This window comes from Mastomys coucha, unplaced genomic scaffold (assembly GCF_008632895.1).
Source record: "Mastomys coucha isolate ucsf_1 unplaced genomic scaffold, UCSF_Mcou_1 pScaffold5, whole genome shotgun sequence".
Lineage (NCBI taxonomy): Eukaryota > Metazoa > Chordata > Mammalia > Rodentia > Muridae > Mastomys > Mastomys coucha.
Window position 1 is genome coordinate 62,429,577 of NW_022196911.1, and position 26,217 is coordinate 62,455,793.

At 43.0% G+C, this 26,217-nt stretch overlaps 1 protein-coding gene across 1 annotated transcript; it reads left to right on the top strand.

Annotated features, from left to right (window-relative positions):
• The first annotated feature begins 2,836 nt into the window (after positions 1-2,836).
• Positions 2,837-26,217, top strand: LOC116078785 (myosin-4). The gene is made up of 40 exons (XM_031354103.1): positions 2,837-2,918; positions 3,118-3,166; positions 5,759-6,001; positions 6,098-6,241; positions 6,571-6,727; positions 7,331-7,358; positions 7,452-7,566; positions 7,959-8,051; positions 8,195-8,258; positions 8,408-8,506; positions 8,621-8,724; positions 9,906-10,044; positions 10,757-10,875; positions 10,976-11,125; positions 11,632-11,802; positions 13,877-14,186; positions 14,981-15,051; positions 15,574-15,661; positions 15,742-15,859; positions 16,035-16,158; positions 16,249-16,385; positions 16,501-16,756; positions 17,476-17,718; positions 17,936-18,112; positions 18,311-18,456; positions 18,716-18,806; positions 18,898-19,287; positions 19,766-19,892; positions 20,244-20,362; positions 20,475-20,671; positions 21,133-21,316; positions 21,401-21,566; positions 21,661-21,785; positions 22,018-22,326; positions 22,922-23,125; positions 24,403-24,528; positions 24,614-24,784; positions 24,873-24,977; positions 25,080-25,175; positions 25,956-26,217. Exons 3-40 carry the CDS (start codon positions 5,798-5,800, stop codon positions 26,106-26,108), a joined length of 5,820 nt encoding a protein of 1,939 aa, XP_031209963.1. The 5' UTR covers positions 2,837-2,918; positions 3,118-3,166; positions 5,759-5,797; the 3' UTR covers positions 26,109-26,217.

Below are 26,217 nucleotides of genomic sequence, written 5' to 3' on the forward strand. Positions count from 1 at the left end.
GGGAGGAGGAGAGGAGGAGGAGGAGGAGGAGGAGGAGGGGGAGGAGGAGAAGGGGGGAGGAGGAGAGGAGGGGGAAGAGGAAAGGTGTAGACAGGCATGGAAGGACAGCAGTCAGCGAGTAAAACTCCTGCATGTGTTCGGGCCAAGGGATGAATATGTCACCAAGATAGAATTTTCCCATTTATAGCCAGCAACATAAGAACGCAAGTCTTGACATAGTTCTGACTTTCAGACTCATACACTTTCCATAGTTCTGTGTGTTGTGTCTTGGTTTTAGCTTATTTATAGCTTCCTGGTTTTGCAAATGTCAACTTCTGGTGGGTAAGTATGTGCAAGAGGATGTTGTAGCAATACATGAAGCTGAGTTATGGGGAAGGGGGAAAAGAAAGTTGGGGAAGCGTTCATCAAAATGAAGTGTGTAGGAAGAAGCTATATGACCACCTATGAGCTTACAACTCAGAGCACAAAATGTGATAGGAGAATACACCTGATACAGCAGAAGAGGGAAAGGGAGGCAGACTGAAAGTGAAGGCGAGACACCACACACTGGAAAAAGTATATAGACTACAATTAATGACTGGCATAGAAATGAATCTGTAACTTTTCCCACTTTTCCCAGTAGTGATGTTGTGGGAGTCTCAGGGTAATTTAAAAGAAAACAAATACCAATTGGACTTGCTGAGTTTTAAGATGTTTTATTGATGTGCTGTCATGGCTGGACACCCCAAAAAGTAGGCTATGAATATTTCTAGACTGGGTTTCAACTCTGTTACAAAATGTATATCAAAACCTGAAAAAAAAAAAAAACCTATCTACTGGACATTCCCTAAGCACCAACAATCTTTTACAAACACTTTAACTCCCTCAGAGATTCAGGAGTTTGTGTGCAGCTGTGACCTGCATCCCTAAGGGAGGAATGTGTACCGCAGCGCCCCCTAGTGATACTGTCCTGAGCAGTTTATAAAGACATATGTGCAGGAATGAGACTATACACCAATTCACACACGGTAATATAACTTAACACAATGACTTACAACACACAATTAACTTTTAAGACCATGGGAGGTTTAAACAGTGTTAAATTTCCCCCAGATGTGTTTTTGCAATAGATAAAAAATATATAAGACTCTCAGAATCCTGTATTTCCTTATCTGTGAGGATAAGAGGGGGGAATGCCAGTAAGAAGTGTTTATTGAGCAGCTGAATAGAGCATCCAAAATACACTTTACTTTGGAATAAGGCCAGCCTTCCCACATGTATGTAGTCATAAAGTACCACTTGAGTACAAGACAGCTCAGATCCCTTTCCTGTGTCCTCTATTTAGACACCCCTTGGACAAGCAAGCCCAGAGGAATCGTGCTTATCCTCTGTCAAGGTTGCTTCTCTTCCCTTCCTGCCCATGATCCATGGTGTTCTCTGATGTCTATTATTGTGGTCCCTGCTGGTTGCCACTATTGTGTCATTGTAGTGTTTCTGGGGTTCTCATGATTGTAACTGATTTAACAGTCTGATGACTCAGTCCATAGTCTCTTTTAGCTACTTATGTACAAATGTGCTCTCTGCCTCATTCAAATTTTCTTCTTTCATCTTTCAGATCCAAATGTATTTAATAAATAATTATTATGTCCACAATAGTGATGGTAGCTCTTGAAAGGGGTGACAAGAATGAGTTGTGAAAATTCTTAGAGGGTCAGAACACTTTTCTTTCTGGCTTAGAGCCTAAGACTTGGGGTAAAGTCACTCGCTCATGTGGGTGACTGCCATGAAGGATAACCTATTGTGTAGCATTAGATCCAACAACGATTTAAAAGTATAAAAGATTTAACGTGCCAGCCTGTGAAAGATAAGTTCACCTAAGAGAATTAAAAAGCAACCATCTACTGAATTTAGCAAGTTAAGTCAGGAGACCGTGGTTGGAAAATACCATGCCAGATCCCAGGGACAGTTAGAGTAGATTTCCTGTCGTATTCAGCAACAGCTGTGCCTGTATCAAGTTAGGCAAATCCGACTCTGCCTTTCAAGGGCGCTGTGGGGGCCGATCCACCCACCGTCTCTGTCCACGAGGAGAGTTTTGTGGACAGCATGCCTTTCCTCCCACCTTAAGTAAAAGTATGTAGTACCCACCTCATTGGAGCTACAGCTAGCCCTGAGCATTTGCCCATGCCCTAGGAAGTCATGTCTGCATCTCCTTCCATGATGTAGTAGAAACACTCGTGGGCTATCACACAGCAGTCTCTTGCCCCTGTAGTGCAAGCATGAGTGGGGAGACGTCTATGACAAACTCTCCAGAAAGGGACCAGACAAGTACATCTCTGTTCTGACTTCCCCTCACCTTACTGCTCCCCCCACCCCCCACTGCCTAATTTGAGAATTCACTTTCTCCCTCATGGTTAGACCTTCAGGCTTCAGAAGAATCTATCACCAGTCTTTCTAAAACGCCAGCCCTTGCCTAAGAATTTTATCTTAATATCCGTCATTCAGTGCTTCCAGTCACAGTGTAATGGCTCTAAGCACTAGCAGATTAATTAGTCCCACTCTCCTCACACCGGCTCATCCTGTCGAAACAGCTTTATAGGCATGAGAGTAAGTAGGAACCTGGCTTTGAATTCCGTGATGAATGATACAACACCCAAGCAGGGAGAAACGGCCTCCGAAACCCTGGATCCCCATCCCCTATCAGATGCCTATAAAGAACCCTAAATCAACCCCTGTCAAATTATTTATAGATGACAAGAAATATTTCTAATTATATCCATTCACAGCCAGTCAGTGAATATTGTGCAAAGAGATTGCCAAAAATGGTTTTGCCAAGTAGGTCCCCAGCTAGGACAGCTGAGGTGGCTGCTGTGTTTGCAGAACAGCCTCTATAAAAGTGAAGCTGGGGTGTCTCTGTCCTGTCCTTCCTCAAATCCTTAAAGGTAGGTATGTGTGGCAGAACATTTGGCTAGCTGTGCACTCCTGATGCTGTGAGTGAGTGCTCATGTGAGGGAGATGACTGCTCCTTCCCAAACTTTGAGCACGGTCAACATCCCTGAGAAAGGCATTGCATACAAAATAGTTCTAAGACTTTGTGATTAAATGAGAGAAAATACCCAGCATCTCTTTTTTCTTTCACAGTACTTGTCTGACTCAAGCCTGCCTCCTTCTTCATCTGGTAACACAAGAGGTAAGAGAAATTTGTTATTACCTTCCAAAGAGCAAAGGGCTCTCTCTATCATTATGTTTTAATGAGTGACTATCTTATTTTCTACCTTATTATTGGGCATAGGAGCAACTCGTCTTCAAAAGCAGCTTCTTATGAAACTTTAGCTTTTAAAGCCATTTAATTAAACAAAACTTTATGCAGTTTCTCCTTTGCATTTTGTTGGAACTTGATGAAGAAGGTAACCTTCATATATACTTACTATGAACTGCTATGCAATCCAATCAATGAAAGAGATTACAGAGAAAAATAACAAAACAAACAAACATTGCACCAGAAGTCAAAATTTCTGAGTGCCAATCTAGGCTTTTCACTGGTTCAACTCCCTGAGCCATGCCAGTTAGCTTTTACGTGTCTTCAAACACATGTGTTGCAAGAGCATTAACACTAGACCTGGACTTAGACAGCTGGGCTCATAGCTCGTCACTGCCTCTTACCACCTAGGTGACCCTGGATGACCCTTTACCTTGCTGAACCTCAGTTACCTCATCAGTAAAATCAAAAGGACAGTTCAAGTTGGTTGCTAACATCCCTCTGGCTCCCTTTGTCTAAGATCTAAGCCAGTGGTTGATAAGGACTCTTCTACCAATCAAAACACTCAGTGGGTCTCCCATCTTCTGGATGAGGAGATGTATGTGAAGGACATACAAATGAAGAAAACTTGCTATGTATTAAACAACTAATTTAAGCAAGTTTATAGTTAATATATTAGGTAATATGAATGTAGAAAAAGTAGTAAATCCATTGCTTCCAAGGGCATAAATCTACTTGTTGACACTGGAGGTGATTACCACTGTGTGGATAGAGCTCAACACCACACAACAAAGTGGAGGTCCCTTGAAGGCTAGTGACCCAAAGGTGACAAAGGACTGCTGAGACAAGAAAGGGGAGGCGGTGTCCTTCCTGTGCCCCAGGATCTACTGCTTAACAGCAATCATTAGGGCAGAGTAATCGATTCAAAAGTGCTTCACTTAAAAACCCCCAAACAAGGTCATAGAATATCATTTGAAGGGAAAATGAAAACACAGATGTTTTAATATCTGTCCTCTGAAAAGAGGTCTCAATTTCCATGTCTCCCCATAAGCATTTTGTTGATTCTAAGCTACAATATGGGGAAAATTTAGTATATATGTTGAGATGAGGTGCACTGTTTAATCAGAAAGCTGAGATGCTTTGTGGAAAGTCTATGAAAGATTAGAGCCTTTGTCATTACTGCCAGTCACTAGCCCCTGCATGCTGCCCTCTGTACTGCCCCCTCCTCCACCCCTGAGGTCACCAGCTTTTACTCTGACCAGAAAGGGAATTGTTTTATCTGACCAGGATTTGTCAGTTAGAAAAAAAAAAGTTGTGAATTGGTTTCAGCTTGAAACTTCATAGTGGCTATCAGTTTCAGGAGAGAAATTAGAAAGGTGATGTTTTCAAAAAGAGAGGGTAGGAGAGAGGGAGGCCATAAACCTGATGGAGTAAGGACCAGGCAGAAACAAGGGGGAGGCTGAAGCCAGTATAAACAGGGAAAACCAGACTGATAGGGAACCACTGGGCAGTCTCATTGAAATGCAGACGATTGTTTTCCTCAAGCAATCCTTCAGAGTTATTTTTGCTCAGGTAAGAGTGAGCAATTTACAAACTGACAGAAGAGACTTGGTTTTGACCTGGGACAAGGTCATTTGTCATTATCTTACAGTTTTCCTTACACTAATATTTTATTAATGTCCATCGTGCTTATTTTTTCATTTATTTACTTAACTCTTATCAGTTAACTACAATTTGTGTGCATAAAACATCCTACCTGAATTTAGAAGTTTTTTCTTTAGATATACACTAATATTTTATTAATGTCCATTGTACTTATTTTTTCATTTATTTACTTAACTCTTATCAGTTAACTACAAGTTTGTGTGCATAAAACATCCAACCTGAATTTAGATCTTTTTTCTTTAGATATCCAAACTTAATAATTTCGGCATTCAATTTTAATAGTTTGTGGCAAGGGAAAATGGCTAATTTTTTTTTGAGACAGCATTTCTGTATTATGTAGTTTTGGCTTTCCTGGAGCTATGAAGACTGGGGTGGTCTCAAACTCACAGAAATCTGCCTGCCTCTGTCTCCTAAGTGCTAGAATTAAAAGTATATGCCATTACACTGAGCAATATTTAGGTTTTTAAAAATAAGTTTATTAAGATGAAACAAAAAATTATTTTCTATGTCTTTGTATCATCACAATGACAAACAAATAAATGGAACAGATGGGTAGGGAAAGGAAAGGGGGTTAAAAAAATACACAGAAACAACAAAAGATGCTGGACACACTGGTAGCCTGACAAATGTGGTTGGATGGTTATCATTCCCCCTCACAGCTCTCAGTTGTGATTTATAATACAGAAGTAAGAACCAAGGCTTAAAATCTCACAAAAAGTTAAACTATTAACACAGGGCTATTAGGCACTCTTGTCTTCTCTTAGCTCCCTGGCACAGTCCACAGGAGGAATCCGAAATGGCATAAGAGAGTGAGCAAACAAAGCCAGAATTACCATTCCAGTCCATTTCTTCCTCTAGGTGCACCTGGCCCTGAGCTGCCACCAATAGCCCGCAGCCATGAGTTCCGACGCTGAGATGGCCGTTTTTGGGGAGGCTGCTCCTTACCTCCGGAAGTCTGAAAAGGAGCGAATCGAGGCTCAAAACAAGCCTTTTGATGCCAAGTCATCCGTGTTTGTGGTGGATGCTAAGGAGTCCTATGTGAAAGCAACGGTGCAGAGCAGGGAAGGGGGGAAGGTGACGGCCAAGACCGAAGGTGGAGCTGTGAGTAAAAAGCACGAAGTGGGAGAGGTAGGGAAGCAGGAATATTCTTCTTCTGCTAATTAGTTGGCACCAACTGGATCCTTCCATTCTTAACAGACTGTCACGGTCAAGGAAGATCAATGCTTCTCCATGAACCCTCCCAAGTACGACAAGATCGAGGACATGGCCATGATGACCCACCTGCACGAGCCCGCTGTGCTGTACAACCTCAAAGAGCGTTACGCAGCCTGGATGATCTACGTGAGTGTCCCCTGTCGTATTTCATCAAGTCTATGTATTTTCCGTTGTTGAAATGTCCCATTATGTCAGTGTCGTAAGTTAAGGCGTCTTTGAAAGTGCACGTGTGGATGGCTCTCTGCCTAACCGAATTAGTTGGCTATCTGGAACATTAGTGCCGCAGCAGACAATGGGGGAGGGGCAGGAGGAAGGGAAGCTGCCAATGGATGCAACCATGAAGCCTCTCGAGGACCCGCACTTCCTTAGATCCTCTCCCTTTGCCCACACAGTATTATTTCCAAGTTGGAGTAATGAGGTGATTGCTGACTGAGCATCCTTATCTTTGTGCACAGACTTACTCGGGCCTCTTCTGTGTCACCGTCAACCCCTACAAGTGGCTGCCGGTGTACAACCCTGAGGTGGTGGCGGCCTACCGAGGCAAAAAGCGACAGGAGGCCCCGCCCCACATCTTCTCCATCTCTGACAACGCCTACCAGTTCATGCTGACTGGTGAGTATATCCGTAACTACAACCTCTACAAACACTAGAGAACACTTGTAGACTCAGCACAGAGAACATATGGCCTGCCCCTTGAGAAGGAAATGCTTTGCACATGTGGTAAGAGCAATAAGAGTAGAAAAAAATGATTAAGAATATGATGCACCGATTAAAAAAAAAACATAGGAACTTTGCTTAGACGGCTATGCTAAAATCCAAATTGGTTGACGCTCATTTCAGTCAGTTCAATTTGATCGAAGTTAGGTGTCGACTCTGCATCTTAATTACATCTACTGTATTATCTCATTTAAAAAAGTGAGCTTTGAAATTTCACAAGAACTACAGGGAATGCAGCCTGGACATTCAAAACATGACAGGAGTTTGAACTATGGTCCAGGTGAAAGAAGGAGACATGAGACTGTTAAGCCACCTGCTACTTGGCTGATTCTCATTGTAAAAGAATGAACTGGTGCATCCCATAGTCCTTCACATTAATGAGGACCCCAGTGTAGTAATTAGTACATCTTTCACACTTAGTTCCTAAGACTGGTGAAAAGAAGAACACTCTGAGCCTTGCCAACACTCTGTTTACTTTGTGGTTTCTTCCCTTCACAGATCGTGAGAACCAGTCCATCCTGATTACGTATGTAGACGCCATGCCTTTCTGTCTGCTGAGCTTTGATTGTTAGGGCAGGACCTCTTGCCTTACGTTCTGACTTTCATTCTGTCCCCTCAGCGGAGAATCCGGGGCCGGGAAGACTGTGAACACGAAGCGTGTCATCCAGTACTTTGCAACAATTGCAGTCACTGGGGACAAGAAGAAGGAGGAGGCAACTTCTGGCAAAATGCAGGTTGGCATTGTCCATCTGAGGGAGGAAGGAGGAAAACCAGGCTTTTCAAAACATGACAGTGGCATGTCAAAGCCATAACAACCAGATGGCAGAGTTTAGAAAATAAACCTTGAAGGGCTTTGTGAGGCTCAGATAAGCAGGGTGATATGTTAGCAACATATAGGCCCGAGTCCCCATTGCTGTTTCTCAGAAGCAAGAGTGAGGCCTGAGAGGCATAGAAATCAAGCCACGTCACAGGCATGTCATTCTCCAATGTGGGCTCCCACCTTTCTTCTAAAGCCTTGCCTAGCTACAGGGTATGACCAAGAGAAGTGGGGGACAGATGAGAAGCTATTTTAGTATATACAGCTCAGATAACCCACACTTTATCTTCCTTTCCCATTCCTCTTAAGGGGACCCTTGAAGATCAAATCATCAGTGCCAACCCCCTACTGGAGGCTTTTGGCAATGCCAAGACCGTGAGGAATGACAACTCCTCTCGCTTTGTAAGTCTTCCGGTTGTCCTGTTCGTGTGAGAATGACCACTGCACATTTAGATACACCAATGCCAATGTGCCTTCCACTTACTTGGCCCTTCGTTAATGAAATGGTTTCCAGCTTTTAATCAACCCTCTTTTGCCTTTTTAAGGGTAAATTCATCAGAATCCATTTCGGTGCCACAGGCAAACTGGCCTCTGCAGATATTGAAACCTGTGAGTTAATGAACACTGGGGACTAAGAGTCTTTTCTTTGGGGGCACCCAGATTGGGAATCCTTGCCTTCTTTCTGCCGTGTGAAGTTTGAAGCTTAACTTTCCACTTGCAGCCTTTTCATTTAAAACATGCTTCATCTGTCTTTCCAGATCTGCTGGAGAAGTCCAGAGTCACCTTCCAGCTCAAGGCTGAAAGAAGCTACCACATCTTCTACCAAATCATGTCCAATAAGAAACCAGAGCTTATCGGTAAGGAAATCCTGATTTATTTCCATCAAGGAAGACTATACCCTGCCTATGATGTCCCTCTGAAATGTGCCGAAAACCAAAACTAACTCTGCATGCTCGTTTCCATGTGTCCAGAGATGCTTCTGATCACCACCAACCCATACGACTTTGCTTACGTCAGTCAAGGTGAAATCACAGTGCCCAGCATCGATGACCAGGAAGAGCTGATGGCCACAGACGTAAGCCATCTATTATGGATGAGTATATGTGTTAGGGGAGAGGCAGGAGACAGCAAGGTCCTTTCCAGCACTGAACCCTCTCTTCTTCCATCAGAGTGAAATGGACTAGCATAGACTGTGAGTCAGGCAGGGCTACCTTTCAGGCTTTCTACATTTGGGGAAAAGAATCACAGATTTAAATACCACCCCACACATGCATTTACATTTCCAATCTGCAATAAATGTTAGGTACCCAACATCCCCCACCTAGCTGGTTCTTTTTACTTTTTATGGTGTTAGTCACTCTTGACTCAACACTTATACCCCTATAACACAGTGATTTCTTATGTCAGTGATTTCTTATTTCATATGTTCATATGTTACCTGATTTCTTATTTCATATGTTCATATGTTACACAGTGATTTCTTATTTCATATGTTCATATGTTACCTTATGTCAGCCCCCTTACCCAGGAATCTTGGAAAAGCTGTAATATTAGTCTATTCTGAAAGGTTTAAAAAAGCATAACAATCTCACTCCATGGCCTTGTTAATAATGTGTAATTTCAGGATGAGATAGCCCCAGTGAGCTAGGACTAAAAGAAAGGAGGAAGTTTTAGGAGAGACACACTTTCATATACCTCTACCAATGCTGGTTCCTATACCTATAAAGCACATCAATGTTTAGAATGGGTAACTAAGAAGATAAACAAAATCTGACAGAATAGAGAATAAAACAGAAAGCATTTCAACAAATGTGAATGGTCAGGAAAAATTCATGCCTAGGCACCTCTATGGTCAGTCAAACTGTGACATGGTATCAGAGAAACATGCGGCGAAACAATGGGAGTCAATGCTCTTCTCACGCCTCTTTCCAGAGTCGTCCATATCAAGGGAGGTGGGAGGAAGGTAGATTGGAGCTGTGCATTAAGTGAGGAGAAGAAGAAACCAGCTGGGAGACAAGAAATAAGAAAGTGTGTGGATAGCACACACACTGTCTTAGCACCCACACTACTCACATGGGAAGGCGGATCTCTGTTTCCTGATGTTACTCCATGGATCAAAGGAGAAGAGACTGGCTCATAAGCCATTAGAGTTTTAGTCAGATATCAGGCAAAGCATGGTGAGGAAGCGGGAAGCCAGACCCCTAGAGTCCCCAGAAAGCTGGCCATGGTGGTAATTATTGCTAATTCTTTCAACAGACTGCTGTGGACATCCTGGGGTTCAGTGCAGATGAAAAGGTGGCCATTTACAAGCTCACGGGCGCTGTGATGCACTATGGGAACATGAAATTCAAGCAAAAACAAAGGGAAGAGCAGGCTGAGCCAGATGGCACCGAAGGTAACACTCCCGTTGTCACTATTCATCTGATACAACCGGTGACACAAGCCTTTTCAGAGGCAGGGACCCATTTGTATTGCTTGACCTTTCTAAGGAATGACAGAAGGTTTAGGGCGAAGAGATGATACATTGACATTTTACAATATTGATCAAATTTACAGGAGCTTTATTATTTCTATCCATTTCCCTGATCTGTTTCTCTCTCCCGCCCCCCCCCCGTGTGTGTGTGTGTGTGTGTGCGCGTGCATGCATGTGTATGTGTGTGTGACTGTGTGTGTGTGTGCATGTGTGTGTGTGTAGTGCTAGAGACTAAACCCAGGGCCTTTTCCTGAACTCCATCTTCACCCCTTTTCATTCTTCATTTTCTTTTTATAAGAAAATACTTACTTCTTGATGGGAGGCTATTGTATTCCAGTGAATAATTCAAAATTTCCTTGCCACTGCTGGGTTAGGGTTTCTCACATCATTATCTGCAGTGTACTTTTGCTGTATTTTAAATGTCACACAGAGCATAGGCTCCCCAAGCTCCAACTTATGAACAACTAGACTTGGCATGAAGAGTAGGAGTGCTTCTCAGACATAAACAAATGGACAAGCTTCACAACATTTGTGCCTCACTGCTTGGGAGAGAACATTGTCTCCAGGATCACCGTTTGCAATGAAGTTGTGTAAAGTCACTGTCGGGCCCACTGCTCTTCTTCTTTCTCTGCAGTTGCTGACAAGGCTGCCTATCTGACAAGTCTGAACTCTGCTGACCTGCTCAAAGCCCTCTGCTACCCCAGGGTCAAGGTCGGCAATGAGTACGTCACCAAAGGCCAGACGGTGCAGCAGGTAAGTATGATTCCAGCCCCAGATTCCCTTGAACCACTGGAGACTTAAAAGTTCATCCCTGTGTCCAACTCAAACAACTAAACGGATGCTCTTCCTGAAGGTGTACAACTCTGTGGGTGCCCTGGCCAAGGCCATGTATGAGAAGATGTTCTTGTGGATGGTCACCCGCATCAACCAGCAGCTGGACACCAAGCAGCCCAGGCAATACTTCATCGGGGTCTTGGACATTGCTGGCTTTGAGATCTTTGACGTGAGTAATAAACTGACTAGCAGATGCACTTTAGCAGTCATGTGGCTGATCTTTCTAGAGCCCCAGAAATACTCTTTACAAAAGGCAAAATATGCTGTATAAAAAGTACAAATTCCTGATGCATTGAGTCACAGGAGGGGACTGAAAACATGTCATTGAGTGTGAACAGGAAAAAAGAGAATGCTGTCAGGGCTAGAGAGAGTCTCAAAGAATGGCTGCAAAAGCTTGATCAAAACTGACCTTGAGTTCAAGCACACAGGCATAGAACTATTTTCATAGATGAATATGTCAAAGAGCTCCTATCTAACAGCATTTTATGCAATATGCAAGATTTAATATAGTTCCTTGGGAAACATTTGAGCATAATAACACCCTTTAAGGGATGTCTAAGCCTTCAATATAATAATTCTAAATGTCTCAAAATTTGAAAAGTATTAGCTGCCTTATAGGAACAAATAGGGAATTTATGACCAATTGCTTACAATCATTTATCTCTTCCTATAAAGTTCAACACCTTGGAGCAGCTGTGTATCAACTTCACCAATGAGAAACTGCAACAGTTTTTCAACCACCACATGTTCGTGCTGGAGCAGGAGGAGTACAAGAAGGAAGGCATTGATTGGGAGTTCATCGACTTCGGGATGGACCTGGCAGCCTGCATCGAGCTCATCGAGAAGGTTTGTGTGACTTTTGAAACTGGAGAACAGGCACAAAAAGTGTCTGTATTCCTATGTTTACTTACAACCCCAGTTCTCAAAGAGTAAGCAGTGATATCTCTTGACATAGTTGTGTGTTCTGATTAGTTCGAAGGCATGTCATGGGTGATCTGTTACTAATGAATAAAGTACAGTAGTCTCCAGGAAAGAACAATAACACACACACACACACACACACACACACACACACACACACACACACACACACACACACACACACACACACACACACACACACACGTAAAATACATAGATTCACATTTTCAGCTCTTATAACTTCATGCTTCCTCAGTTTTTTTTTTTTTACTAACATAGGGTCTCCCTATGTGACCTTCACTGGCCTTGGAACTTACTATGTAGACCCAGGCCAGCCTTGAACCCATAGAAATCCCCTTTGTCTTCTGAGTGCTTAAAGGCACATACAACCATACACGGGCTTCCTTATTCTTCATTTTTTATTCCTACATGATTTCATAGGTATGGAAGGAAGGGCTGAAAGTACAGCCAGTTCTCTGAATAGTTAATTAATCATGGTATGGCTATGATGGTTCATTGCACATGAATCCTCCCGTGTGTGCTGTACAGCAGGGCATTGCATAGGAAGATACTTAAGGTTGGGGAGTTAATTGTTGAATCTATCAATTCATCCCTTACTCATGATTACTATCAAGTAAATACATGAAACTTCCATTTGACCTTACCTTGGGAATGAGCTCTGAATTTTCTAGTAGTAACTAAGGGAATTAGTCATTAAGGAAATCAGTCCAATTAAGTTGGAGCAACAGATGTATCATATTTAGATCGAAATCATTAAACAACTTCAATGTTGAGAACTATTGGGATCCTGGGACTGGAGAGATGGCTCAGTGGTTTTAGAGTGCTTGTGGCTATATCATGAGGTCTGGAGCTGTAATTCTAACACCCACATCAAGCGGCTCAGAAACACCTGTAACGCCAGTGCCAAGGGACCTTCCATCCTTTTCTGGCTTCCACAAGCCTTCAAGCATACACACACATATATGCACATATGCTCTCTCCCCGCCTCCTCTCTCTTCCTCTCTCTCTCCCTCCCTCCCTCTCCCTTTCTCTTTCTCTCTCTCGCACATGCACACACACAAATGCATGCACATCGAGATCTTGTCATGTGTCTGTTGGTACTAAGAAAGAACCTATGTGAAGTCTTCCTAAGCAACAACAAAGGAGAAATAAAATGGAATTATCAGCTAGGAAAATTTGAAATACTCAGCTCAAAATATACAAAACTAGAAAAATAAAACCCTATGTAGCACAACTTAGGAAAATATGTTAATTTGGAGATGTAATCCTTCCATTACTCATCAAAACTATACAGGCTTCAGAAAGAGTATTTGCTTCCTTCATTAGTGTTTCAACTTCTGGGTTATCAAAATGATTTTTGAGAATAAATTTGTGAGTTTGGATAATTATCAGTACTAAATTTGCTTTTGGTCTTCTGTATCAAATTTGTCTCAGAAAAATCAAACTACTTCATGAGCAAAACCTGATAGATCACCAGTCCTTAACTCCACAGACATGGGGGAAGGGATGAACGTACAAAGAGTTTTCATGAGGCAGCAAGAGATGCACTTTCTTCTCCGTGAAGTTTCATTTCTGTTCATCAGACACAGCCTCTCATTTTCCCATCCTTTCCATGTCTAGAGTTGTGGTCAAGGATGTTACGTTGTAAGAAAGGAGTGTGTCAGAGTATATATGCATTTGTAGGATAAAAATCAAGCTTTAGAATTTCATTTTATATACTGAACATATTTGCCAGATGGTCCAGATGGGCTTTTAAACTAAGTCTTTTTAGCAAAGTATATCCTATGCGTTCTTCAGATGATGACGGTCGTATTTTGTTAGAAGAGGGGAATGATGAGATAGGATGTCATCCGTTTAGGCATAATTCCAAGTTCTTCCTTTAGAATGCCTTCTTTTCAAATTTGTACCAATCACACAAATTACAAGAGCATGATTTTCTAAGGGACCCATCACTATCTTCTCCCTTTTTAATATCCAGCCGATGGGCATCTTCTCCATCCTGGAAGAGGAGTGCATGTTCCCTAAGGCGACAGACACCTCCTTCAAGAACAAGCTTTATGAGCAGCATCTTGGAAAGTCCAACAACTTCCAGAAGCCCAAACCTGCCAAAGGCAAGGCTGAGGCTCACTTCTCTCTGGTGCACTATGCGGGCACCGTCGACTACAACATTATTGGCTGGCTGGACAAGAACAAGGACCCCCTGAATGAGACTGTTGTGGGGCTGTACCAGAAATCTGGGTTGAAGACTCTGGCTTTCCTATTTTCTGGGGGACAAGCTGCTGAAGCAGGTAACTTTTTATACTATCAACGTGTTCTAAGAATCACATCACAGAAATACACAGTTTGTCAGAGAATACAGGTTAGTGGTTCTCAACCTGTGACCCTTTGGGGCAGTCAAATGATCCTCTCACAGGGGTTGCTTAAGACCATCAGAAAATATAGACATTTACATTATGACTCATAACAGTAGCAAAATTATAATTTTGAAGTAAGAATGAAGATAAGCGTGTGATTGAGACCACCCCAACATGACGTGTATCAAAGGGTCATAGTGTTGAGAATGTTGAGAACCACTGATATAGGTATGGCCAAATCTGCTACGAGAACTCAGACCAATGTGAGTGAAATGAAAGAAAGCGTATTTAGCAACTACGATACACAGGCATCAGATATTGTGCAGTCCACAGCATCATTTATCAGTAGATTTAGAAAGGTTCAGGGATGTACTCACCACTTTTCCGCATCTGCTTGTTCAGGGCATGTGCGCACTGGCAGGACCCTGCCCCCTGTCTTCTGGGTGGGTACTTCAGGAATCAGACACTGCTAATCTGGTTGGAATCAGGGAGTCCCACCTCATACCCACCTCTTCCATCTTTTGCGAAAGTCTTCTTCCCCAGGTGTCTAAAGTCACATCATGATGACTGTATCTCCCTCTAGAATTGAGGTAGATGAGCTATGGAAGGAGGAAGGGGGGAAGCGAGTACCATGGACTCTTGAGAAACATGGCCATCCTGATGCCTGTACACATGGAGGACGCAAAGGCTGGAGCAGATAATTTCCATTTTTCCACTCTGCTTTTCAGAGGGCGGCGGTGGAAAGAAAGGTGGCAAGAAGAAGGGTTCTTCTTTCCAGACCGTGTCAGCTCTTTTCAGGGTACAGTATAATCTTACACTTAGAAGATAAACTGTCTTTAATGAGAGATTTTAATGGATGCTTATGGTAAAGGTGGAAAAAATAGTAATTTTTTTTAAATCTGAAAAATATCCATGGAATTTTTTAACAAAAAGAACGCACACCCATGGGGTCTCTTTCATAGCAAGGCCTATTATAAATGAGGCCTTGCCGTCAAGCCTCAAATAAGAAAGATATGGTAGTAAAGACAATTTAAATGAAATCAAGCCCTCTTTAAAAACCACCCACTGTGTTCCATAACATCTACTCCTTATGATCAAAGCCTCAATACAAAATCTTTTTGATTGTCAGGGTTTGAGAAAAACCAACTGGAGTGGACTATTTCTGTATAACCAGGGATGTTCTTGAAATCCACCCTCCAGACATATAGGATAGTCCCCTTGGTTACCATGATCAATTCAAGACAGCTCATTAGAATGTGATAAAAGAGAAGTAAACCCTATAGCCACAAGTCGTTCTAAACTTATCCATACGGTCTTATAGGAGAATTTAAATAAGCTGATGACCAACTTGAAGAGCACCCACCCCCACTTTGTCCGATGCCTCATTCCCAATGAAACTAAGACTCCTGGTAAGACCTTTCTCATGCGCAGAGCAACCCCAGTGTGATTTCTCTTTAGATGACTATAAAGAATGCATTCCCCTTTCCAGGTGCCATGGAGCATGAACTGGTCTTGCACCAGCTGAGGTGTAATGGGGTGCTGGAAGGCATTCGCATCTGTAGGAAGGGGTTCCCCAGCAGGATCCTCTATGCAGACTTCAAGCAGAGGTATGTTTCACATCCTCTCACATTTTGCGTAGAGCATTGTTAAAGTTCAAATGCTGTTTGGTCGACTATTGTTTGATTGACCCATGTTTTCAATAGTAGTTGCTACTGTTCTATCTATTATTTCTCAATGAAGAAAATAATGGTTTGTTTTTAATTATGCTGTTCTTTTTGACAGATACAAAGTTCTAAATGCAAGTGCTATCCCAGAAGGTCAGTTCATTGATAGCAAGAAGGCCTCTGAGAAGCTTCTAGGTTCCATTGACATCGACCACACCCAGTACAAATTCGGTCACACTAAGGTACCACCAGTCCAAATTGCTGGCATAATTTTAGCACTTTCAGAGTTTCTGCCTGAGGGGAAATAACAAATGTAACTGCTCTTTCCTAAGGTTTTCTTTAAAGCTGGCCTGCTGGGAACTCTAGAGGAGATGCGAGATGAAAAGCTGGCTCAGCTCATCACCCGCACTCAGGCCGTGTGCAGAGGGTACCTGATGAGGGTGGAGTTCAAAAAGATGATGGAGAGGAGGTGAGGAGCAAAGCATGTCTGCCTTTCCCACCTCTTTCGTCGCTGAATCCAGAGCAGGTGTGATGGTCACTTCACACATCTTTGCCCACTTGTATCTAATTTTCTCCTTCCACAGGGAGTCCATCTTCTGCATCCAGTACAATGTCCGCGCCTTCATGAATGTCAAACACTGGCCCTGGATGAAGCTTTATTTCAAGATCAAACCTCTCCTGAAGAGTGCAGAGACAGAGAAGGAGATGGCCAACATGAAGGAAGATTTTGAGAAGGCCAAGGAGGATCTGGCTAAGTCAGAGGCAAAAAGGAAAGAGCTTGAAGAAAAGATGGTAGCTTTGATGCAGGAGAAAAATGACCTGCAGCTCCAGGTTCAAGCTGTGAGTGTCGGATATTGTACACACCCCTTTCATGGTACCTTGTCAGGATGGGACTGCATATAAGCAATCCCAGGGTTCAGAGCAAACAATTTCTCTCCAGGCATCTGTCGTGATTGCCTGCCTTCAAACCACTAAGATTCAAACCCAAAGAAACAGTAGCCACATGGTGTTTATGTTCATATGTGCATTGTACACAGCCTGGTCCCTAGTGAACAAAGTCATGAAAGCATCTAGACATTTTCCTTTCTGTATGGAAGATCCTCTTATATTAAAATATTCTCTCTTTGGTAAGTATAGTTAAATGGAACTAGAAAGCACATTACTTTTTATCAGAGCAGGAACAAAAAACAAAAAACAAAACAAAACAAAAAACACCACAGGCTAATTTAAGCCCTTAACTGAATGTGAGGGAAAAAAAACTGAGTTCAAGAATTAGTAAATAACTTTTTCATAAGGACTGAGGGCTAGTAAGGCATATGTATTTTCAACAAAGCCACCTTGGCCTCATTTTACCTTCTACACATGGATATTTAGATAGAATTATTAATCTACTTGATCAACATCTTAAGATCATTGCATTTTGTCTATTTTTCTAAAGTTAGCAAGTTAATGGCCTATTCAAAGACCAACTAGTAGTCATCCGTTCCCAATTTTGAATACATTATTGTGTATTTTCAATATATCCTATACAAACGGAAGTGTACTATTTCTCCCATTAGGAAGCAGATGGCTTGGCTGATGCTGAGGAGAGGTGCGATCAATTGATCAAAACCAAAATTCAACTGGAGGCCAAAATCAAAGAGCTGACCGAGAGAGCAGAGGATGAGGAGGAGATCAACGCGGAGCTCACGGCCAAGAAGAGGAAGCTGGAGGACGAGTGCTCAGAGCTGAAGAAGGACATCGATGACCTTGAGCTGACACTGGCCAAGGTTGAGAAGGAGAAGCACGCCACGGAGAACAAGGTACACTCACTTTCAAGCATTTACAAGTATTGATTTAGAACTGAATCTTAAACCTTAAAAATCATTGACCATGGGAAACAGTTTTACAAGATCGCCATCTTTTTTATGGCTGCTGTGCTCCTTGTCAGGATATAGTCCTGAGAAGTTAAATTATCATGTATTTTTGGCAAGATGGCTTTTTTTTATCAGCATTCCCATCATCTGTTCAAATCTAAAGGTGAAAAACCTCACAGAGGAGATGGCAGGCTTGGATGAAAACATCGCCAAGCTGACCAAGGAGAAGAAAGCTCTCCAGGAGGCCCACCAGCAGACCCTGGATGACCTGCAGGCAGAGGAGGACAAAGTCAACACCCTGACCAAAGCCAAAACCAAGCTCGAACAGCAAGTGGATGATGTGAGTATGAAAAGCAGTCTTTTTTCCTTATAAGGGATGACATACGCCATCGTGAAATGAAGCCATCAGCGAAGCCTGTGAGCCTTGAAATGCAGACTGAGAGTCCTCGTGCTATTTGTTGTCTCTTCTAAGTTTTTTTCTTGAGAATCTGTCTAAGGACATATGGTTCAGGGCTTAACAAAGTCCCTTATGATTTAGCTTGAAGGATCACTGGAACAGGAAAAGAAGCTTCGGATGGACTTAGAAAGAGCCAAGAGGAAACTGGAGGGGGACCTGAAACTGGCCCAAGAGTCCACAATGGACATAGAAAATGATAAACAACAGCTTGATGAGAAACTCAAGAAGTAAGTGTAATAAGATTCAGCTCTGTGTGGGTGCAGGGGAAACATGTATTTAAATGTTTCCAAATGATTGCTTCATGATATGTGGGGTAAAATAAACAAGGACAACTTTTAAAAATATTTAATTAAAATGGCACTGGGTAGACTTTTAAAACATGTACTTCTCTCTTTTAAGGCCAGCAGTATAAAAAGTTCAATTATTCATAGATATGGAGGCTGGGGGAAGAATTAACCATGAGCTAATGTGTTGCTGTTAAACTAGGAAAGAGTTTGAAATGAGCAACCTGCAGAGCAAGATTGAGGATGAGCAGGCCCTTGGCATGCAGCTGCAGAAGAAGATCAAGGAGTTGCAGGTAGGTCAATTGCTTCCATCAGTCTAACTCATCAGTGAAAGAAAAATGACTGACCCAAGAAGCTGAGTTGGTCCTTTCCACCACCCCTCAGGCCCGCATCGAGGAGCTGGAGGAGGAAATCGAGGCAGAGCGGGCCTCCAGAGCCAAAGCAGAGAAGCAGCGCTCTGATCTCTCCCGGGAACTGGAGGAGATCAGCGAGAGGCTGGAAGAAGCTGGCGGGGCCACTTCAGCCCAGATCGAGATGAACAAGAAGAGGGAGGCTGAGTTCCAGAAAATGCGCAGGGACCTGGAGGAGGCCACGCTACAGCATGAAGCCACGGCAGCCGCTCTTCGGAAGAAGCACGCAGACAGCGTGGCTGAGCTCGGGGAGCAGATTGACAACCTGCAGCGGGTGAAGCAGAAGCTGGAGAAGGAGAAGAGTGAGCTGAAGATGGAGATTGACGATCTCGCTAGTAACATGGAGACGGTCTCCAAAGCCAAGGTCTTTCCTAACTTCCTAATTTATCTGAAATACTTGAAAGTCACTATATACTGTGTGGGACTCTAGCTAGCCACACTACACATCATCTGAGAATTCTGATTGGCATCACTGTATTAAATGGAACCCCTCAAGTTTCCACATCTTATTTTTCAAAATCACCGTAAACTTCGTTGCTATGGCTACAGCAATAGTAATGCAGTGGCAAGAAAAAGTCCCCTCTACATGATGTGGGCCATAAATGATGTTCATGTTTCCCCAAAGAAAGGACTCTAGTTTCGATGATTACATATTCATTCAGTTAGTCATATATGGTCCTCTACTGCTGTGCTCCAAAATGCTCCCAAGCACTGTGCAAGGCTCGGATAGCAACATCAGTAGCATCCTGTGTCTGTCATACCTAGTAACCGATCTCTAAATCTCAGACTCCCAAGTAGAAAAGTGTCATCTATCTTGTCCTGTCCTTTCCTTTCCACCACAGGGGAACCTTGAGAAGATGTGCCGCACCCTGGAGGACCAACTGAGTGAAGTGAAGACCAAGGAAGAGGAGCAGCAGCGCCTGATCAATGAGCTGTCAACCCAGAAGGCACGCTTACACACAGAGTCAGGTCAGTCCGTGAGCAGCACTATCCTGGGAACAACAGAAGCATGAAAGGTCTGCCCCATCCTGGAAGCTGAGGTCATGCCTTGCACAATGCGTGCAAGAGATGGTTACAAATGAATGACTCTAAGCTATGATTAGAGGCGGGGTGGGAAATGGATCTCTTGGGCTTGGGAAAGTTTTGTTACCTCCATAACCCTCAAAAAAAAAATCCCCAGTTCTATAATACGAAAGAAAGCAGTTCACTAACATTCTGGAGATGCTCTTTGCATTCCATGAAATAAAGAGGGTCATATGCTCATCCACTGTACTCTTGGCTGAGAAAAGAGAATTCAATCATTTACGATTCCTCTCTCAGGCGAGTTTTCCCGGCAGCTGGATGAAAAAGACGCTATGGTTTCTCAGCTCTCCCGAGGCAAACAAGCATTCACACAACAGATCGAGGAACTAAAGAGGCAGCTAGAGGAAGAGTCCAAGGTGAGAACCCTCGGTTGAGACTTTCATTTCACGGAACTGGGCAGTCTGACACACCACTGAACCACCAGTGATCAGAATGCGAACTCACAGCCTACAATTTTGGGTTATTTAGGCCAAGAATGCGCTGGCCCACGCCCTGCAGTCAGCTCGCCACGACTGTGACCTGCTGCGGGAACAGTATGAAGAGGAGCAGGAAGCCAAGGCTGAGCTGCAAAGGGCCATGTCCAAGGCCAACAGCGAGGTGGCCCAGTGGAGGACGAAATATGAGACGGATGCCATCCAGCGCACAGAGGAGCTGGAAGAGGCCAAGTATGGGTTTCAATAAATTAGACAGAAAGAAACTGAAGTCAAAGAAAGGGGAAGGAAAATGGGAAAGAATAATTGTACCATGAAGAGCATCAAAAAATGTCACAGCTTCTATATCTATATAGTTGAGAGGACCATGATCAGTCTATGATCCTATTAGACCCTAATATTAGTGAGGGAATATATCCTTTTCTGAGTCTCCAGGATTAACTTCAGGGTCCTCCCCCCCCCCTTCTCTCTGGCTTCATAGATATGTTTGAAATGGACACTTCTGGTAGATAAGAGCTCCCCAGGGAAATCAGAATCCTGGGAGAGATAAAATAGTCACTAAGAAGTCATTCTGGAAAAACTTATGGGCACAGAGAAATAAGAGACCTTAGGGGGAAGATAGACTTTCCTAATCAGCAGATAGTCAGAGTTCCTTCTGTTAACTTTGATTCTTCCCACCCTGACCTCCACCTCAGGAAGAAGCTGGCTCAGCGTCTGCAGGATGCTGAGGAACATGTAGAAGCTGTGAATTCCAAGTGTGCTTCCCTGGAGAAGACGAAGCAGCGGCTACAGAATGAAGTGGAGGACCTCATGATTGACGTGGAGAGGTCTAACGCCGCCTGCGCTGCGCTTGACAAGAAGCAGAGGAACTTTGACAAGGTGGCCCACCCAACTGTGATTTACCACACAGGAAAGGGGGCACTCTTGCCTGGGTTCAGAGCTTAACTAATGCCATGCTTCCAGGTCCTGGCAGAATGGAAACAGAAGTATGAGGAAACTCAAGCTGAGCTTGAAGCCTCCCAGAAGGAGTCCCGCTCTCTCAGCACAGAGCTGTTCAAAGTGAAGAACGCCTATGAGGAGTCTCTGGATCAACTCGAGACGCTGAAGAGAGAGAACAAGAACCTGCAGCGTAAGTCCCAGTCTTCACAACCCTGCTTAGCTCTGACTGGGCTCTTCCATTCTGTCATCATTCCAACCTCTTCCTTTCATCTGTTCTTCCACAGAGGAGATTTCTGACCTGACTGAGCAGATTGCAGAGGGAGGGAAGCATATCCATGAGCTGGAGAAAATAAAGAAGCAAATTGATCAGGAAAAGAGTGAATTACAGGCCTCTCTGGAGGAAGCGGAGGTATGCGCTTTGTTTGCTCACCCATCAGTTAAAGAGAATTGCAACTGGGATCTATCATTTTGTAAGCTCCAGGAGACAGTGTATACCATCAAGGAAAAAAAACAGACAAGCATACCATGCAAATGCAGGATTAATAATTTAAGTTGGGACGTATTGAAAGTTTGGGAAGAGGGCTACCTGTCTTCTTGAGAAATCACCATAGTGAGGTCACCAAAATGTTGCTTTTATCAAGGCATCCCTTGAGCATGAAGAAGGTAAAATCCTACGCATCCAGCTGGAGTTGAACCAGGTGAAATCTGAGATTGACCGCAAAATTGCTGAAAAAGATGAAGAAATTGATCAGCTGAAGAGAAACCACCTCAGAGTCGTGGAGTCCATGCAGAGCACACTGGATGCCGAGATCCGCAGCAGGAACGATGCTCTGAGAATCAAGAAGAAGATGGAGGGAGACCTCAATGAGATGGAGATCCAGCTGAACCATGCCAACCGCCAGGCTGCGGAGGCAATCAGGAACCTTCGTAACACACAGGGAATGCTGAAGGTACCTAGGGGTGAATGCGCACTGTGTCAGCAGGCCCAGCTTCATTATGGGATTCAAATCTTAAATTTTTAGGAAAATTATAGGATATAGATTGTCAAAGCAATGTAGTAACAAGATAAAAAAGAAAAATTGTATGTGCCTACTTGGGAAGGAGCTAAGTTCAGTCTGAAAGGCCCAAGAGAGAATTCGCTTTGTCACCTGAGACAAAATGAGTGGTAAGGTGTATAGAAATAGGGATGACACAATTCAGCTAGGACTTTAGGCATGACCCACCAAACCCAGCTCTCAACCTCCCCTTTTAAGCATCTAAAATGACGCAACCAGTTTAGCTGAATTTTAAAAAATTAGGTACTTTCCTAAATTTCCTAGATTTATCCCTGATTGACTTTTATGATTTGGGGATCTGAAATGAACCATTATGTGCTTTTGGATTTAAGCACCGCATCATGCATCCAAGAACAAGTCATTAAGGGTACTTGCAGATGTTCCTATCTAATCAGACGCTGATCTAATAAGATCCAGGTGTGAGCACGACGTTAAATTTGAATCCCTTTTAACTGGAACGTGAGTAAGAGTCTCTCTGCTTTCTGCGCAGGACACACAACTGCACTTGGATGATGCACTCCGAGGCCAGGATGACCTGAAAGAGCAGCTGGCCATGGTTGAGCGCAGAGCCAACCTGATGCAGGCTGAGATCGAGGAGCTCAGGGCCTCCCTGGAACAGACCGAGAGGAGCAGGAGAGTGGCTGAGCAAGAGCTGCTGGATGCCAGTGAGCGCGTGCAGCTCCTGCACACTCAGGTGAGGATCGGGACCAGGACCAGGGCTATCAAATGCATTTCAGAATTTGAAGCTAAAGGCAGTCTGAAGGGATGAGCTTTTTCCACGAGATGCACAAGTAATATTGGCAGGGATATCTTCCTAAGGTTTTGGGAAATGCAAAGAGGGACCTAAGTAGGTACTGAAACACAGTTTACAAGTCCACTTTTGGGCTAGAGTAGTTGTGGGCTTGAACAATCTGGAGTTTAAAGCTTATGTAAAGAAAGTGCAGAAGACAGCATGCAGCTACTCATCTAACTCATCTTTCACAACTGTACACAGCACAGAAATAAGCCAATAAAATGTAAAATTAATAAGCCTTCATATTTATTATCATGTTAACATCACAGTACACGGAAAGAGCTTTTGGGTTCAAATCCATGTGGTCATCATTAGTGCTACTTAGCACTTGTGTTCCACAGTGCATTTAAATAAGTGAAATAAAGCAATTAAATAAGTGGTGGTATAATCTTGCAATGGCCATCTAGAGCATGCATTGCCTCAGAAAGACAGTCACAAAACAGAAAAAGAATAAAGCAAATTAAGGTGAGGAATCCCCTGTCTTTTTTTGTAAAAAAAAGCATACAGAAATATTCAAAAGGATAAGCAAAAATGTTATTAATGGTTGTCTCTGTTTGCTGAGAGCATATTATTTTTGTCTCATGCTCATTTGCACACTCTACTTTTTAAATAATAAACTCATGTAATAGAATACTTTTGAACACTGTAATATCTAAAACCAGCAATCATGGAAATGTTCAAATCCATATTGTAATTTTAAAAATCAAATATTAGTTAATATGTAACACTTTCTTACTAATTATAAGCATCTAGAACTGATTGACTATTTCAAATACTGTTAACTTTCCAAAAACATGGGGGCCCTCAATTATCTTTTGTATCAATAAATAAGCTATTTACGAACTAACAAAATAGAGGCAACCAATATGGATGAACAGCTAAAATAAGTTATTTTTCATCAGCTGTATGGAACATAGCACTATAAAGCTGGACAATTTTGCTTTGTGTTTACAAGCATCCATGGATGACAAGTAAATAGCTTTGGCACTAGAGATTAAATTTTGCATTGAATCATTTATGTTTTGTGACCAGGGATATAGGTAGAAAAAGCCATGAACTTGGAATTAACTTCTGATTTTGTTTTTATTCTGACCATTTCTTATTATTAACTATTTAAGGCTACAGACACTAGTTATAAAATGTAATTAAAGTTTTCTTATTTTTTAAATTTGTAACAGAACACCAGTCTCATCAACACCAAGAAGAAGCTGGAGACCGACATTTCCCAAATCCAGGGAGAGATGGAGGACATCGTCCAGGAAGCCCGCAATGCAGAAGAGAAGGCCAAGAAAGCCATCACTGATGTGAGCAGAGGGTGAAATGGAGATAGCGAGTCTGAATCCTGCAGGGCCTTGTCAGCCTTTAACCGACTGTTTTATCACTCACCAGGCCGCCATGATGGCAGAGGAGCTGAAGAAGGAGCAAGACACCAGCGCTCACCTGGAGCGGATGAAGAAGAACATGGAACAGACGGTGAAGGACCTGCAGCACCGTCTGGATGAGGCTGAGCAGCTGGCACTGAAGGGAGGCAAGAAGCAGATCCAGAAACTGGAGGCCAGGGTGGGTGTCCATGTCTTCTTTCAGCCCCCTGCCCATGCGTGTGTGAAAAGTCACAGCCAAACTGGTAACTTGTTTTTCTCTCTCCCAGGTGAGGGAGCTTGAAAACGAGGTGGAAAATGAACAGAAGCGCAACATCGAAGCCGTCAAGGGTCTTCGTAAGCACGAGAGAAGAGTGAAGGAACTCACTTACCAGGTGACTGACCTTTCCTTCTCTGCCAGGCCTACAGCTTTTGAGAAAATAAAACTAGCAGGGCAAGGTCCGCTAATGACATCGTCTGTTTGCTGCATCTTTCAGACTGAGGAGGACCGCAAGAACGTGCTGAGGCTGCAGGACTTGGTGGACAAATTACAGACTAAAGTGAAAGCCTACAAGAGACAAGCCGAGGAGGCTGTGAGTATCTCTACAGAAGCAGCAAATGGTCCGGGACCACAGCTGGTTCTGTGAGGCAAGAAGTCCCCATAATTCAAGGGGCTTTCTTCTAAGGCGATAAGCAAACCAGGAGCTCAAAATTAGGCAGGAAAATGAATATTTATTTGGAAAGGCAAACTTTTGGTGCAGATAATTGGAGCTTTAGACATTCGAATTCATTTCTCTGAGACTGTTCCAAGTACTGTTTCAGACATGGTAACAGAGAAATGCTTCTCTACTGCACTCCACTCACAATTTAGAACATTCCAAACTCCCAGCAATCATAGGGACTATGCAAATAAGCGTCTGGATTATCCTAAGCCTTATTTAACACTGTGATTAAAACCACTTCTGAACTTAAAAAAAAAAATCTTTCTCATTCTGTCAGTTCTCAACTCTTCCTTAAAGCTCTGTATACCCAATAGCACTACTGTGTCTTCTATTTGAACTTTGTGTTATAGAAACAAGATGGAATCAGATCCCTGCTTCTTGGGCCTTTGTGTAGTCACTACAGCATCCTCCTTGTGCTAGGAAAAGTCAAATGAAAGAGAGAAAGGGGGGAGGGACATTGTAAGCACACTTGTTTATGTCATCAAGTCTGTGGGCTGTCCTACCCCCAAATAAGAATGCCACCAAATGATAGAACCTTTCACTTTCTCATTCATGAAGCAAATCCTGTAGTTTTTTTTCTTTTAGCAACAAAGGCAATTAACAAGCAGAAAATGTCAAATTTTGTTCTTTCCAATTTGTTCCCATTCACAGGAGGAACAATCCAATGTCAACCTGGCCAAGTTCCGCAAGATCCAGCACGAGCTGGAGGAAGCCGAGGAGCGGGCTGACATTGCGGAGTCCCAGGTCAACAAGCTGCGGGTGAAGAGCCGCGAGGTTCACACTAAAGTCATAAGTGAAGAATAATTCATCCTTCTGTTGAAAAGTGACAGAAGAAATCACAAAATGTGACGTTCTTTGTCACTCTCTTGTATACCAAGGAAATAAAATCTGCAGATAATTTTGCAATCTAGAA